The 17,404-nt window shown below is 36.8% G+C and overlaps 1 protein-coding gene across 2 annotated transcripts in view; it reads left to right on the forward strand.

Moving 5' to 3' along the window:
- The window catches only part of LOC125646716 (beta-mannosidase-like), a 29,915-nt gene that overhangs the window by 10,597 nt on the left and 1,914 nt on the right, over window positions 1–17,404 (forward strand). For both annotated transcript variants that reach the window (XM_048873227.2, XM_056139344.1), the window contains exons 9-16: window positions 2,232–2,369; window positions 2,473–2,552; window positions 4,600–4,790; window positions 5,090–5,269; window positions 10,007–10,104; window positions 10,932–11,079; window positions 14,428–14,753; window positions 17,064–17,249. In XM_048873227.2, coding sequence (XP_048729184.2) covers window positions 2,232–2,369; window positions 2,473–2,552; window positions 4,600–4,790; window positions 5,090–5,269; window positions 10,007–10,104; window positions 10,932–11,079; window positions 14,428–14,753; window positions 17,064–17,249 — 1,347 coding nt within the window. The remainder of the gene's footprint in view (window positions 1–2,231; window positions 2,370–2,472; window positions 2,553–4,599; window positions 4,791–5,089; window positions 5,270–10,006; window positions 10,105–10,931; window positions 11,080–14,427; window positions 14,754–17,063; window positions 17,250–17,404) is intronic.

Consider the following 17,404-nt stretch of genomic DNA (forward strand, 5'->3'; position numbering starts at 1 on the left):
CACTCTCTGTAATCAGTCAGGAGGGGTGAGTTCACTCTCTGTAATCAGTCAGGAGGGTTGAGTCCACTCTCTGTAATCTGTCAGGAGGAGGGGTGAGTCCACTCTCTGTAATCTGTCAGGAGGGGTGAGTCCACTCTCTGTGATGTGTCAGGAGGGGTGATTCCACTCTGTAATCTGTCAGAAGGGATGAGTCCACTCTCTGTAATCAGACAGAAGGAGGGTTGAATCCACTCTCTGTAATCTGTCAGGAGGAGGGGTGAGTCCACTCTGTAATCTGTCAGAAGGGGTGAGTCCACTCTCTGTAATCAGACAGAAGGAGGGTTGAATCCACTCTCTGTAATCTGTCAGGAGGAGGGGTGAGTCCACTCTGTAATCTGTCAGAAGGGGTGAGTCCACTCTCTGTAATCAGACAGGAGAAGGGGCAGGGCTACTCTTTGTAATCTGTCAGGAGGGATGATTCTACTCTGTAATGTGTCAGGGGGAGGGGTGAGTCCACTCTCTGTAATGTGTCAGGGGGAGGGGTGAGTCCACTCTCTGTAATGTGTCAGGGGGAGGGGTGAGTCCACTCTCTGTAATGTGTCAGGAGGAGGGTTGAGTCCACTCTCTGTAATCAGACAGGAGAAGGGGCGGGGCTACTCTTTGTAATCTGTCAGGAGGGGTGATTCTACTCTGTAATGTGTCAGGAGGGGTGAGTCTACTCTGTAATGTGTCAGGGGGAGGGGTGAGTCCACTCTCTGTAATGTGTCAGGGGGAGGGGTGAGTCCACTCTCTGTAATGTGTCAGGGGGAGGGGTGAGTCCACTGTCTGTAATGTGTCAGGAGGAGGGTTGAGTCCATTCTCTGTAATCAGTCAGGAGAAGGGGTGAGTCCACTTTCTGTAATGTGTCAGAAGAGGAGAGTCCACTCTCTGTAATCTGTCACAAGGGATGAGCCCACTCTCTGTAATCTGTCAGGAGGGGTGAGTGCACTCTCTGTAATCTGTCAGGAGGGGTGAGTCTACTCTGTAATCTGTCAGGAGGGGTGAGTCCACTCTCTGTAATGTGTCAGGAGGAGGGGTGAGCCCACTCTCTGTAATGTGTCAGGGGGAGGGGTGAGCCCACTCTCTGTAATCTGTCAGGAGAAGGGGTGAGTCCACTCTCTGTATTGTGTCAGCAGGAGGAGTGAGTCCACTCTGTAATCTTTCAGAAGGGGTGAGTCCACTCTCTGTAATGTGACAGGGGGAGGGGTGAGCCCACTCTCTGTAATCTGTCAGGAGGGTTGAGTTCACTCTCTGTAATGTGACAGGAGGAGGAGTGAGTTCACTCTCTGTAATCTGTCAGGAGGGGTGAATCTACTCTGTAATGTGTATGGGGGAGGGGTGAGCCCACTCTCTGTAATCTGTCAGGGGGAGGGGTGAGCCAACTCTCTGTAATCTGGTGTGGTATATGTTGCACTGTATGTATTCTATAGTAATAATAATAATAAATTCTTTTATTTAGACAGGATAGCACAATTAGTACAAATGACTAGTTTACATTGTGGTCCTGTATAGTAAATCTGTATGTTTTTAAATCCAAGATGGAGGCGTATTTGTTTCAAATAATATGTATGTACTTATTCATAAATTTCAGTTGAAGTTGTAAACGCAAACATAGTACTGTAAACCAACTTTTATTTTCGGCTACTTTATTTCACAATTCACCTGTGGTAAACTGGTTCACGGCGAGTAGTTTTCGTAATCAAGCCTTTTTTAAGTCTATGACAGACATTCAATGACTGGTTCATGACGAGAAATATTCATGATGAGGTTCTCACGAATTTCGCAAAGTTTTCTCGCACACGAATAAAAGTTGGTTTACAGTAATTTGAATGATAATTCAGTATGTAGAATGCCTGAATAAAAGCACTATGAATCATACTGTGTGTAGGTCAACATGATAAAATATTAAATCACAATCACTTCACTACACTTGGACTGAAAACTCTCAGCTTACAAAGATGCATGAACATGCTACACTTCTAATTGAAGTTTATTGTTGTTTGATAATCAGGTGACTGTTAAGACCCATGACCCTCTTGTTTGAGTAAATGGGTTTGAAGACAAGCTGTTGTGTAAGAATAGTTTGTTTTACAGGACCAATGGTTGTGTAAGAATAGTTTGTTTTACAGGACCAATGGTTGTGTAAGAATAGTTTGTTTTACAGGACCAATGGTTGTGTAAGAATAGTTTGTTTTACAGACTTTTATTTACAGGTGTATGAGTCTGATGACTTTTATGATCTTGCTGATGAGCTAGGAATCATGATCTGGCAGGATTTTATGTTCGGATGCGCTATGTATCCCAGAGACCCACAATTTCTTTTCACTGTGCGCGAGGAAATTACACAGCAGGTATGGAGTAGTAAGATCACCCTTATGGTGTTCAACATCAATGCAGTTGTGTTGAACATCAATCTAATTGTGTATACATACTTTTGTGGGTTTTTTTTCTCAGGTCAGAAGACTGAAGTCTCATGCCTCTCTGCTTCTGTGGAGTGGGAATAACGAGAATGAGAAAGCTCTACGACAAAACTGGTACGTACTCGCTCACTTTACACATACAGTTTACTCTGGATATACTGAAATTCAGGGGACCAACCTGAATTTTTCATTATATCCAGTGTTCAATATATCTGTCATGTTATATCAGTTAATATAATAATGTTGCTGGGGATTTACTTCAATATAACAGATATAGTTTAATAGAAACAATTTCAATAAAAGTGTAGTAGACTGTATATATTTATATATGATTCACAGAAAAACTGGTACCTCACTCATTAATGCATATACCGGTATATAAACAGAAAAACTAGTACCTCACTCATTAATACATACAATGTATAATATATAAACAGAAAAACTAGTACCTTACTCATTTTAAATTTGGTATGAAGCATTTTTAGGACAAGGCTGACATAAATTGTAAATTTCAAGACTCCTGTACCCCAGGGACTTTAGGATGAGGCAAAAACTGACCAATTTTCAAAAATCGTCTCTACAACCACACATCTGTAAGAAAAACTAGATGCATAGTGATGTAGAGCAGGAAGGTCTCTACCAATATGGTAAATTTCATGATCCCTGGGGTAGTGGTTCTGACTCCAGGGCAGGGCCAGACTTGGTGTATATTAAATTGTTTATGTATAAAACATTTAAAAAATATATTCTTTAATGCTATTGATACTAAATTGAAACTAAATAGACATTAAGAATAAGTAGGTAGCCCTTTATTTTGAATTGTAAATTTCACGATTCCAGGATTATGCGATTTGGTATCAGAGTGGGGCCGAAATTGTCAGTGCATGATTAAATGTGTTAACCATTGAACATTTTTAACTTCCTCTTGATAACTATCACTCTAATTCTTTTCAAAGTTGGTATGAAGCATTTTTGGGACAAGGGGGACCTTAAACTGTAAATTTCAGGTCTCCTATTGATAGAAACTACAATGTAAATAGATATTTAGAAGGAGTATAAGTTTACCAAAATAGTCAATTTCATATAAAGACTTCTTTAAGTTTACTGATATGGTATAAGAAAAACTAAATGCATTTTTAGGAAAAGCAAAAAAGGACTAAATTTGTGAATTTAGCAACCCTTGGTTTTAACTTTAGGATGGGTTCAAATTAGTCATATCATGTTAATATTACATAATTTATATCATGTAAAGTCTTTCATCAGTTAAGGCACTTCGGGGGCATTTAAGTCTTAAAAACACATCTTGTTTTATACTGTTGCTGAATATTAGAATTTGAACAGCTTAGATATTCAGAACAAGAATTTTTTTTCTAGATTTCAGAGCCTTTGGAACTAGTGATACTTTTCATTAATTAATCAGATGACCTAAACTTCACACTTTAATTGTAGGTATAACACCAACATAAAAGTAACATTTTAGCTGTTAGTGCGAGAGATGTAAACTTCACATTTTATCTGTAGGTATAACATTGATGTAAACTTCACATTTTATCTGTAAGTAAAACATCAATGTAAACTTCACATTTTATCTGTAGGTATAACATTGATGTAAACTTCACATTTTATCTGTAAGTAAAACATCAATGTAAACTTCACATTTTATCTGTAGGTAAAACATCAATGTAAACTTCACATTTTATCTGTAGGTATAACATCAATGTAAACTTCACATTTTATCTGTAGGTATAACATCAATGTAAACTTCACATTTTATCTGTCAGGTATAACTTCACATTTTATCTGTAGGTATAACATTGATGTAAACTTCACATTTTATCTGTAAGTAAAACATCAATGTAAACGTCACATTTTATCTGTAGGTAAAACATCAATGTAAACTTCACATTTTATATGTAGGTATAACTTCACATTTTATCTGTAGGTATAACATTGATATAAACTTCACATTTTATCTGTAGGTATAACATTGATGTAAAATTCACTTTTTATCTGTAGGTATAACATTGATGTAAACTTCACATATCTGTAGGTATAACATTGATGTAAACTTCACATTTTATCTGTAGGTATAACATTGATGTAAACTTCACATTTTATTTGTAGGTATAACATTGATGTAAACTTCACATTTTATCTGTAGGTATTACACTGATGTAAATTTTACACTGTATTACAATGACTATGTGGCTCTGTACCACGATACGATTCAGCCCATCGTACAAACGGAGGACACCATTCACCCGTTCATCATGTCCAGCCCCAGTAATGGGATGGAGAGTCTTCAGGAGGGATTCGTTGCCAAAGAACCGTGGAGTGAGCTCTACGGAGACAGTACGTATTGTCAACTGTTTATGCTATATTCTTAAATGTTGAAAATACCAGTCGATATAGAATTATATTGGTTGATGGACAAAAATACAAGTTGATAAACAAAAGAGTTAATGTACAAAAATATCAATTAATGTTTGAAAATTCCAGACAATATAGGAAAATATCAGGCAATATACAAAACTCTTTTAATATTCCAAATCAATCCACAAATGAATGATTGATGTCAGTTATTTAACAGTACTTGTATTTATAAAGAAACTGTATGTACAAATTAATTGATGTGAACTTGTTTTTATCAGTTCACGATTATCGTTATCTGGACCCGTTTTTTGACGAGAGCGTGTACCGAGTTCCTCGACTGGCATCAGAGTACGGACTTCAGTCTCTGCCGTCCTACGAAACCTTGGCAAAAGTTTATGCCGAAGAAGACCTGGATTTCTGGTCGGACATGAGTGAGCATCGGCAACGTCAACCATTTGGTAAGAAGAGTAGTCCCCCTTGAACACAGTAAAACAATACCTGTGATGGACATTCTATTAAAATTTCTTCAAGCAAGTGCTAAGGTTTACATTAGTAAGATGATACATCAGAAAATACGCAGTAGGGTGAAGGTGTCCCGAGGAAAGTTAAAACAAAAATCACAGAATGTACCTAGTGCACTTCACACTATATGACGTACGTCACAATATGAAAGTATGTCATGACGTACGGGTCTATATACATGCAGTTGTATCGTGGAGAAAATGTCATCATATTTTCTCACAATTTACTACTGTTATCTAGTGTTCAAGCTGTATATGTGTAAATCTGTTCGTCAGATGATTTTTTTTCTTCAGTTTTCTTTGATAATATATGTCTCGTGTTTTTATATACATTTGTATAGTGTGCACTAAATTAATCTTAATCTGACATGTGATCTTGAAATTGCCCCTGATATGCATAGTCATTTAGAATAAAGAAAGTCAGTCGTGTGTACATATCGACTGGGCACAGGTGAAAGATGACGACATTTTATTTTGATCAAGACATATTCCTAAAGGTAACCAGCTGCAGATTTAGAATTTTGATATGGAAGGTTGGATTTTTTGCTTGGTTGAGATAAGATTTGGCAGTGAATTGTAGCGTATTTACCTAACAAATGATTAGAAAAATCGTATGAGTTCGCTAAGAAATTAAGTTCAATTATAATACACTTACTGTCATGTATCTATTTTCGTTGCAGACGAACAGGAACAATAGCATTAACGTTAATAAATAAACCAGGATAGGCTAACTGACTAAAACCCGGAATAATATTTTCCTTGGTCCTACTTGGATGATCATTAAATAAACCATGAGTTAATAGTAAAAAATAATCAGACTAATCGATACAAGAAATCACAAATACATGTATAACTTAAGTAGCTACAGACTGAGTGGTATAACAAACAATTCTGTTGTTTCCCGACACAGTCTACAGCCACCTAACCTAAGCTCTCTACCATCCTATCACCTGGGAAAGTCACTGAGACACTATCCCTGAAACAAGTCACCAAGACACAATTCTAAAGTCACAAAGACACAAAGGACCAAGCGTAGGAGCTGAGTGGCCTAGCTAACAATTCTGTAAGGGTTAATGTACGAGTATCGCTCCATTGCTTTTAAGGAATGGAGTGATACGAGTACATTGACCCACTTAAAATTCACCTTTGCTGGGCCCAAATAAAAACTAAACTTTGTGCATTTTAATCATGTCTTACGTTTTTCATTCTTTTGTTGCATGCATTTATATCTACTTGTGTAAAGGTTGACCTACTTTCCGAACACTCCATTCCTGAAAAATAATGGAGTGTTCGAACAAAAGAATGACGTCATAGGTGGATTTTAAGTTGCTTTCCAACACAACCCTAAGCTTGTCCTGAATACCAACTCAATACTACCAGTCAAAAGACCTCAATCGAGTTCGAGTACCAACAAACTAACTGAAGATGACAGGACGGCTCTATTTATACCCTTTGGTCTTAGGTTGATCAACAATGATTGGCTACTTATACTAAGATTATGATTGGATGGCTATACAATGCTGATTGGATAAGAATTACACCATCTGATTGGTCTATCATAAAGTATGTTTCAATCCACTCTACAATACTTTCATCACAAAATGTGGGAAATCTCCAACAATTTTAGTCAAAATTATGGAATTTGCTATATATGAGAAGATATTGTACTGGTCCGGATCAATTTTTAAATTTATAATATCAATGTCGACATATCAAGCCCAACTGCAAATGATTTGAGTGCATCTTTCACGAGTGCCGAGGTGATAAACAACTGAAAGTCTAGAGGATAAAAATAGCTCTACTTCCCTTGTATGGTAGTTAGTGAAGGATTTTCCCACGTGATCCGATGTTTGTTTATGTATTGACAAACAAATTTTACTAAAAATATGCGACCATGGAAGAATATTACTTTACATGTAATTTGAATATGCTCTTGTTACTTGTTATTTTACTCGGGACATCTTAACCCCGCTGTGTATCAAAGAGAATCAGGTTTCATAATCATAAACTAATGATAGATGTAAGTTTTCAAATTGATCTAAACCATATACATTGATACTTATTAGGGATGAATCAATATATCGATATATCGAAATGTACCGGTATACGTCTGTCCAGCGATATACGATATGGTGTTTATACGATACGATATAATGTCGGGTTTAAAAATAGCCCTTTTTACAGTCGGGATCGAAGTTCATAATTTAAAAATGTCTTCTAACAGGAACACGATTCCTCAGACTTTACATTGTGACATTGGAGATTTCTCAGACTTTAATTCTTGCTTTTACATTGTGACACATAGGAGATTCCTCAGACTTTAATCCCCGCTTTTACATTGTGACATTGGAGTTTCCTCAGACTTTAATTGTCATTGTTTGTTTTGTTATGAAATAAAAGATATTAATTAAACCACTTCATTTTTTTTTATTTTGATATTTTACTACAGAAAATGCTTAACTACATTGTAAATCCAATATATTGGATATCGCATCAGAAAATATTGTATTATATTGTATCGGAAAATCTTGAGCAATACACACCCCTAATACTTATATAAATCGATAAAATTCTTGATATTAGATTCAAAATGTCAATAACATACAATGTATAATTTATGTAATTTTGGTATGCCAGGGATCTATACAAATCTCACGTCTGTTCCCACGGAGCCTAATATTATAAATATACTGAAGTTATGAATCTCCTTTTGTCTTAAACAGCTTGTTGATTAATATATTTACATGTACATATCATATATTGATTTTTAAGCTCACCTAAGCTGAAAATTCAAAAGGGCTTTCCTGAATAAAATTTGTCCATTGTCCACCATCCATCCATTCATTTGTCTGTTAAGTTTTAAACAAGAACCATTGGACCATTATTCTAACTTGACGAAAACATCTTTTAGAATCCAAGTTTGTGAAATGAAGGGATATGCCCCTTCACAAGAGGAGACAATAAAGAAATGGGAAAAATAGGATATGTTGTTTACAATAAACATTTTGAGAAACCCTGGTCCAGAAATTCAAAATGTCCATGAGAGTTTCCTGGTATGATGGAGATCTAAATTTGCTCTAAACAAGATCCAACGATGATGGTGAAGATTTATAGTGGAGACTGCCCAGTAGGGGCCCTGCTACACTTGGTTTGTTGCGGCAAGGCGACGATGGTGGTCGACCCTCAGATCCTCTGGAAACAGGGACAGGTCTTCTTGAAGATCCGGGGATGGTTAGGTCCTCCAGAATGTGGTGGATGGGTCCATCTCCTCTTCCTAGAGTCGATAAAACAAGACCCTCAAGGTCAGAGTAGTTATTATAGGGGGAGAGGGGGGGGGGGGGGTGGCATTCAAAGTTTTTCATGGGAATATATTGGAAAATTCCTCTCTGTCAAGAATGACTAGATTACAATGTCAAATCATTATACAAGTGTTCTCATGTAGTGTTGAGGTGAGAATAGAGTCTCAAGTAGGGCTTAAAGTTGGGGAAAGAACCAGATAGGTACAATACATCAAATGATTTGGATGCCTCCTCATGTAGTGTTGGTTCAAGTTTGTTCATATCAGCCTCCTGGAGATTGGGTGGGGCAGCATAAAGGATTTTAAATTCTACAAAGGAATAAATTTGTAATTTCTTTAAAATTCCTCATCATAAGAACCTTAAAGGCACATTAACACATCATTTAAATATGCAAGCATCCTCATATGGTGTAGTTTCACATTTCTCCACACCAGCACCCTTAATGTCAGAAAGAATTTAAAACTTTAAAAAGAAATTCATAAGAATTTTTTTTTAAATCTTGCAGGTCCACATGATTGTGTTAATTTTATTATAGGGTTATTCTTTGAAATTCTTTTCCTTCAGAACTGCAGGGATACAATACAAGTAACTATGTTAAATTAGTGTGGAAGCATTGAAGTTTTCCACACAATTATCCTTTGGACCTCAATTGAAATTTAATGTTTCAATGTTTTACTTAGGAAAGCAATGGCTCGGGTTAGTGAAGTGGTCCATGGACCTTTTGTTTATCTGCTTAAGTATAAGCTGCTTTTTATTATCTAAAAAAAAAATAAGTTTAGTCTGAAACCAGTTTTAGAGTTGTATGGAATATGTGTGATGGTCAATGTCATACTGTACTTGTACATTGTTGATTAAGGACATATAAGGCATTTTTCAATCTAGATAATTTTTTGTGACATTTCACGTACAATTCACTTGAATTTGATTCGTTTGTACAAAAAAAATCTTGGGGCATATTACTCCTTAAGATTTAGCATATTTTGATAGTTCCTGGTTGTTTGCCAGTGAAAATGTGAAGTCTTTTGTAAAAATTACAGTAAGTTGTATAAATGGACATTACTGTAGCACAGAAGGAGAGAACAATCTTTGGAACAATCTGGTATCAAACCCAGGACCTTTTGTATTACTAGCACTGACCTACCCAGACTGATATACAAAGTATGGCAATATTGCTACAATATAAAATTTAAACCTATTTCGGAAATTATACAAGAACTCTTCATATCGAGGAGATGAAAAAATTATTTTAGAAAAAATAGAAATTTCACATATGTCCTTGATACCTTGTGTCTCTGTTTTCAAGTAACGCCCAGCTGATGGTTAAGTTCATGCTGTACCTGTACATTGTTAATTAATACCCTGTCTCTGTTTTCAGGTAACGTCCAGATGATGACAGAGGTGATCCTTTACCTTAACCTTCCCAATGCCCCAGACAAAAAACAGAAGTTTAAGGACACCATATATGTCACACAGGTAAACCATTGGAATTAAAGGCCAACAACTTAGAAGTCTAAACTGATTGTTCTCACCAACATTTATTGCTATCAGTCGTTGAGACTCAGTGTTGTTGATCAATATGGACTGACACTTAAAAAGAACTTTGTCTAGTATGTAATCCAAAGTTACATGTATGATCTACCTCTTGGGACCAGGCAACAAGCCTATTGAAAAGGTTAGCTCCCCTTCGTTAGGGATAACTGTGAATTTCCTTGTGATAGCCTTTGTAAAATTGCCTGTCTTTCTAGTTTTGTATTTTTTAAAATCATGATTAGCTCTGCTAGCTGAAAACCAGAAGAACTTATGCAATAGTAAATATGCAATATCAGAACTAGAAAATTTTTGATTGATTGATTGATTGTATCTTGCTTAATGTCTCGCTCGAGAATTTTTCACTCATATGGAGACGTCACCAAGACTGGTGAAGGGCTTCAAATTTAGGCCTATGCTCGGCGCTTACGGCCATTGAGCAGTGAGGGTTCTTTAGCGTGCCACACCTACTGTGACACGGGACATCCGTTTTTAAGGTCATCTCCGAGGACCCGTGACATTCACACCTTATGCCAAGCATTTGGCGATGGAACTGTCACTACCTGTTTTAAAGACTTAGGTTTGTTGCGGACGGGATTTGAACCCCGGGTTTTCCGCATGCGGGGTGAACGCTCTAACCTCTCGGCCACCACGGCGCTCTTCAGAAAAATAAGTTACAAAAATTATGAATCACTTTAGGCAGTTTATTAGTAATGGCTAAAGCCGATTCATTTTCAGAATCATTTATAATAGTAGTTATATGATATTTATAGATTGATCATGCTATTGCCATGAAAACTGAGACAGAACATTACAGACGCTGGCAGAACAGAATAGATGAGAAGGGGCGGGGCAACACGATGGGGGCAATGTACTGGCAGCTGAATGACATATGGCAGGGGCCCACCTGGGCTTCCATAGGTACTGGTTTAACCAAAATATAGCATCAAGTGGAACATAGGCATGGGTGTAACCAAAACTTTATCTTCATGTAGTGCATAGACTATGCAGCTGTAACGAAAAGCTGCATAGGTACAGATGTAACCAAAATATAGCTTCAACTTCTTTATAGGTACAGGTGTAACCAAAATGTAGTGCGACAATTTTAATGTTGATTAGACTTGAATTATTTACTTATTGCATGTATAACATGTCTTTTCTGTCTATGATACTTTTTATCATTCCGGAAGGCATTTAAGATTGTATTTATTGTAAATATTTCAATGTTTCACATATTTACCTTTCACTGTTCAATGTAATTCATTATCCTCGTCATTTTGCCAGTCTTCTCGAACGTTATTTGTTTCCTGCAATTTCATTGGCTAAGAAGCTTAATGTGGCTTATAAGATTGAGTGTTTATTATACCCCCCGAACGAAGTTCTGGGGGTTATATAGGAATCACTCTGTCTCCGTCCGTCCGTCTGTCTGTGCAGATTTGTGTCCGGGCCATAACTTCTTTGTTCTTTGACTTAGGCATACCATATTTGGCACACATGTGGATCACCATGAGATGATGTGTCGAGTACCTTCATGACCTCTATATGACCTTGACCCTTGACCTCAAGGTCAAAATTGATTATAGGGTTTTGACATAGTCATACCATAAGACATGGGTGTATCACCATGAGACTATGTGTCATGTACATTCATGACCTCTTTATGACCTTGACCTTTGATCTCAAGGTCAAAATTATAGGTTTATACCATGGATTTGTGTTCGGACTGTATCTTCCATTTTTGTCTACAAAGGCATACCATATATTTACACTCAGGAAAGAGGTAATTTATACCTATTAACAACACCTTTTGGGAGATTGGGGTAAGGGGGGGGGGGTATTCTTAGTGAGCATTGCTCACAGTACCTCTTGTTTTTAATTATTTTATTGGTTTGTCAGTCTTATATAAAGCGAGACACCCAAGAGATTCATTCTCTCTCTGCTAGGATCAAGAACATAGGTTCAGCTTTTTACAAGGACTTCAGGATCGTTTAGAATAGGGTTTTTCAACACACAGTAAGTAAAACTAACGTAGAATTAGGAAACAGTTTTTTTTAGGAGGCATTTGACAAAATGTAGATATCCTAGCAGAGTTGAGGTTTACTTTCGTTCAGGGTAGAATTAGATATCCCTTACCTGATTGTCAGAATATTTTTCATAGTCAGTAGTTATATATTTAGGCTTCAGCATTTATATTTAGCCTTGAACTGTATTTCTTTGAGGTGTGTGGAGCACGTTGGTGTAGTAAACTGTATGTATCTTACAGCGTATGGAAGCTCGTTAATGTCCTAACTTTAGGTTTTTCTTATTTTCACGGTACATATTTTTTATAATTCTGGTCTTCTATTTTGGGTAAATTTTACATTCCTCTCTGGATATTTTCATTCATTTTCATGGGAAAACTTATTATTTGTTATCAACTATTCTTAAACCATATTTACTTATGCTATAATAAATTCATAAACTTTACAAGTCTTTTCCTTTCAAAACACGGTGTTGATCATAATCTAGGAATCACTTAAGAACCTGGGTATACATTGCAACCATATGTAGCTTATATTTTCAATAATTGAATAAGTCTTTCCAATCCCAAGTACTATCCATAGCCATTTGAATAAATACAAATAAGATAGAATTTGTACTTTGGGGAAGGTTTGGATTATGCTTGTCCTTATATAAACTGGTTCCCATTGCATTTTTGTGGGTCATGACCAGGATTTTCACTAAATTCTGTCCTTCTCGTTACACTGCTGCATAGGTACAGGTGTAACCAAAATATAGCATTAACTGCTGCATAGGTACAGGTGTGACCAAAATATAGCATTAACTTCTGCATAGGTAAAGGTGTAACCAAAATCTAGCATTAACTGCTGCATAGGTACAGGTGTAACCAAAATATAGCATTAACTGCTGCATAGGTACAGCTGTAACCAAAATATAGCATTAACTGCTACATAGGTACAGGTGCAACTAAAATATAGCATTAACTGCTACATAGGTACAGGTGCAACTAAAATATAGCATTAACTGCTGCATAGGTACAGGTGTAACCAAAATATAGCATTTACCAGTGTTTGAAATAACTGCCCAACTGCCCGAGACGTATAAATAAAAGCCCAGCCGGATGTCAGAAAATCTTCACTTAATGTATCAAATCTTCATATCGTATCGGTAAGGCCTGACAAAGTTATAACAAGCCAAGAGGCTTTGTATATGATTGGGATCAAAGTTATATGAACTGATTTCTAGTCACATAATCACTTTGATTAGAAGATACATGTAGTTATTAATAATCAGGGCTAGTAGGTTACAATTTTTACAAGCAGTCAGCCCTTCATGTTTAGCTAATTTTACAAGTTTCAAACACTGCATTAAGTGCTGCATAGGTACAGCTGTAACCAAAATATAACATTAACTGCTGCATAGGTACAGCTGTAACCAAAAGCTGTGTAGGTACAGATGTAGCCCAAAACATACTATGAATTAGTGCATATATAGGAACAAGGTGTAACCACAGGGGATGCTTACTCCTCCTAGACACCTGATCCCACCTCTGGTATATCCAGGGATCCGTATTTGCCCAACTCTCTATTTTGTATTGCTTATAGGAGTTATGAGATTGATCTTCACCTTTCATTATAGCATCAAGTGTTCAGGTAGAGCAGTGGCAGCACACATGCTCCTTTCTTCTGGTATTGAGATTCAATCATGGTCATTGGTTATTCTGTATAGCGAGTTTTTTGGTTAGTGCAAATTTTGGCGATTTTCTACCACATAGGGATACAATTAATTTTTTATGGACGTGGATTTTGAAAACTTAAAATTTGATAAGCAGTGTAGTGGTAATTACTTACCATTATTTGTAAAACGTTTTACTGTTAATTAATTGTCAGAAACCAGTAGTTTATTTACCTCTTTAGCCGAAGAGTGCTACATGTACCTTTGACAAAAAAAAAACAACTGCTATGTAGAGTTATCTTTCTTGTGAAAATATATACTATGATTGAAGACACATTTTGGTCAAATTTAGCCATTAAAATTTTGATAGCATGCTAAAATAAGCCAAAATTATCACCCTGCAGAAAAAAAACTGCTCTTTGATATGTTAGAGGATATAGTTGTTGCCCAATTTGAAATTTAAACATGAAGATGCAGGCTAGATAGAGATGAAGTTAAAATGTTATATGTTTTGGACATATGAGTGATCTGAAATTTCATACACTGCTATAACCTGATCTGGAAAAGAAAATGATGCTAGTATTATCTTTACAGAATATGGTGGAAAATGGAAAATGCTGCATTACTATGCACAACACTTTTTCTCCCCCTTGCTTGTCTCACCTTATGAGGAAAATGGAGAGGTCAAAGTTTACATCTGTGCAGATGAGACGAAAATTCATGCAGTGAGACATGCCCACACACACCACATACAATTTGAACTGGCTGATCACTACAGATCTGGAGTCTTGTTTGGCACAATTCCCCATAGTAACCATCACCCTATCCAGCATGCTGTGGGACCCTCTGGGACATTGTACGTGTCTCTGTACTCATGGGACAGCATGGACTCTATGTACACCTGGACACAACCATTCCAGGTAAGGACAACAAGGACTATATATACACCTGTACACAGACAGGTAAGGACAACATGAACTATATATACACCTGTACACAGACAGGTAAGGACAACATGGACTATATACATGTATACACCTGTACACAGACAGGTAAGGACAACATGAACTATATATACACCTGTACACAGACAGGTAAGGACAACATGGACTATATACATGTATACACCTGTACACAGACAGGTAAGGACAACATGAACTATATATACACCTGTACACAGACAGGTAAGGACATCATGGACTTTATGTACACCTGTACACAGACAGGTAAGGACAACATGGACTATATATGTAAGACTCTAAAGTGCGATGGTCGCTCCAAAGTGCAATGGTCTGCGCCAAACTGTGATGGTTTGTTAACTTTACAGACGCTAAAGTGCAATGGTAACTCCAAAGTCTGATGGTGCGGAGTTCAGTAATGTTTGTGACGTCACGTCATTGTGACGTCATTCTTAACATCTTTCAAAATAAAACTGTAGAAATACAACATCAGTTTCTTTCTTTTTTTGTGCATGGATTTTGCACTGATATTTTGGTGAAACAACACACGGTTGGTACAGTCTGTACCAAAACTCTGTGTCGATTACAAACCAACGTGTCACTCCATTGCACTTTGTTGTGTCACACCATCGGGGTTTGGCACAGACCATGGCACTTTGGTGTGACCATCGCACTTTGGAGTCCTACATATATACTATATATACACCTGTACACAGACAGGTAAGGACAACATGGACTATATATATACACCTGTATACAGATAGGTAAGGACAACATAGACTCTATGTACACCTGTAGACAACATGGACTATATATACACCTGTTCAAAGACAGGTAAGGACAACAAGATCATCAAAAAATGGCAGCTCTCCTTATCGGCAAGAATTTTATAATCATGATTTCAAATGATTGAATATTCATTTGCATCATTTTACGATAATCATCAGTATCCAGTCGAGTATTTATTAATGTTAGTCACTGTAGTTCTCTCCAAATCAAGCTTATTTATTGATAAAACAACCTCCAAGTTTTGTAGTATGATGACTGTAACAAACAATGTTTATTATTTTAACGAAGACCGAAAATTATGAATTTGATGACCGTATACTATATATCAAATTTAAATGAATTTTGAAGGTCAAAATAGCCTTACTTTTGCATCATGACAACCCTGTGAAGTAAACCAGCAATGGCACTTTTTAGCTCACCTGAGATGAAAGCTCAAGTTAGCTTTTCTGATCGCCTATTGTCCGTCTGTAAACTTTTTACATTTTACATTTTCAACTTTTTCTTCAGAACCACTGGACCAATTTCAACCAAACTTGGCCAAAAGCATCCTTGGGTGAAGGGCTTTCAAGTTTGTTCAAATGAAGGGTCATGTCCCTTTCAAAGGGGATATAATCACAAAAATACGAAAATGTTAAAATCATGGCACCCGGGCGTTGGATGGGGCCACAATAGGGGATCAAAGTTTTACATACAAATATATAGGGAAAATCTTTAAAAATCTTCTCAAGAACCAATGAGCCAGAAGAGCTGAGATTTACATGAAAGCTTTCTGACACAGTGCTGATTCAAGTTTGTTCAAATCATGTCCCCCGGGATAGGTTGGGGCACAATAGGGGATCAAAGTTTTACATAGAAATATATAGGAAAAATCTTGAAAAATCTTCTCAAGAACCAATGAGCAAGAAGAGCTAAGATTTACATGAAAGCTTCCTGACATGGTGCAGATTCAAGTTTGTTCAAAGTATGGCCAACATTTACATGAAAGCTTTATGACATAGTGCAGATTCTATTTTGTAAAAATCATGGCCTCCAGGGGTAGGTTGGGGCCACAATAGGGACTAAAGTTTTACATGCAAATATATATGGAAAGTCTTCAGATATGGGCCAAGGTGACTCAGGTGAGCGATGTGGCCCTTGGGCCTCTTGTTTTATATGAGTTATAACGAAGCCTACGTTCACTTCTTGAATCCCAATTCAAAATCAGATTATACGGTCATCATAAATATTTGTTATGACTAACATTAAGAATACTCCACTGGATACTAATAATTATCATTTGAAATTGTGATTTATATGCCATGGTCATCGGCTTGTACACAGTGAAAATGCTACATTGTATTTACATACACTGGAGATTGCTAGTTTGAGATAGTGTGAAATACACATGATACTTGTAAATAATGTCTCAGCTGCTTATCAGTCTAACAGATAGTTTCATGCCATCTCAAGTTACTACAGTAATTAACCATTTATTCTTGTTAGATGAATACGACTTCACAGCTGGTGTTTTCTGCAAACATAGACAACATGTTAGGAGAGGCTGGCTGTATCCGACGACAAAACTGCTTTCTATATTATCACCTTGGCAATCCACAAACTGGCCCAGTTGCCTGGCAACCACTGTCAATATTCCAGAGTGCGATAGGATTACAGAAAGCCAATATACGGGTACAAGATGAAGTGGGAATTTTCACAAATTTAAAGTACCATATTTACATTTCTAATGTTTTTGCCTTTGATATCTTTACTAATTGTAATGATAGCCTTTTCCTGATGAATGTGATGCAGTTGTGAACAATGTGCGTATGAATCTTGATAAAAAT

Source organism: Ostrea edulis, chromosome 6 (genome assembly GCF_947568905.1).
Source record: "Ostrea edulis chromosome 6, xbOstEdul1.1, whole genome shotgun sequence".
NCBI classification, from domain to species: domain Eukaryota; kingdom Metazoa; phylum Mollusca; class Bivalvia; order Ostreida; family Ostreidae; genus Ostrea; species Ostrea edulis.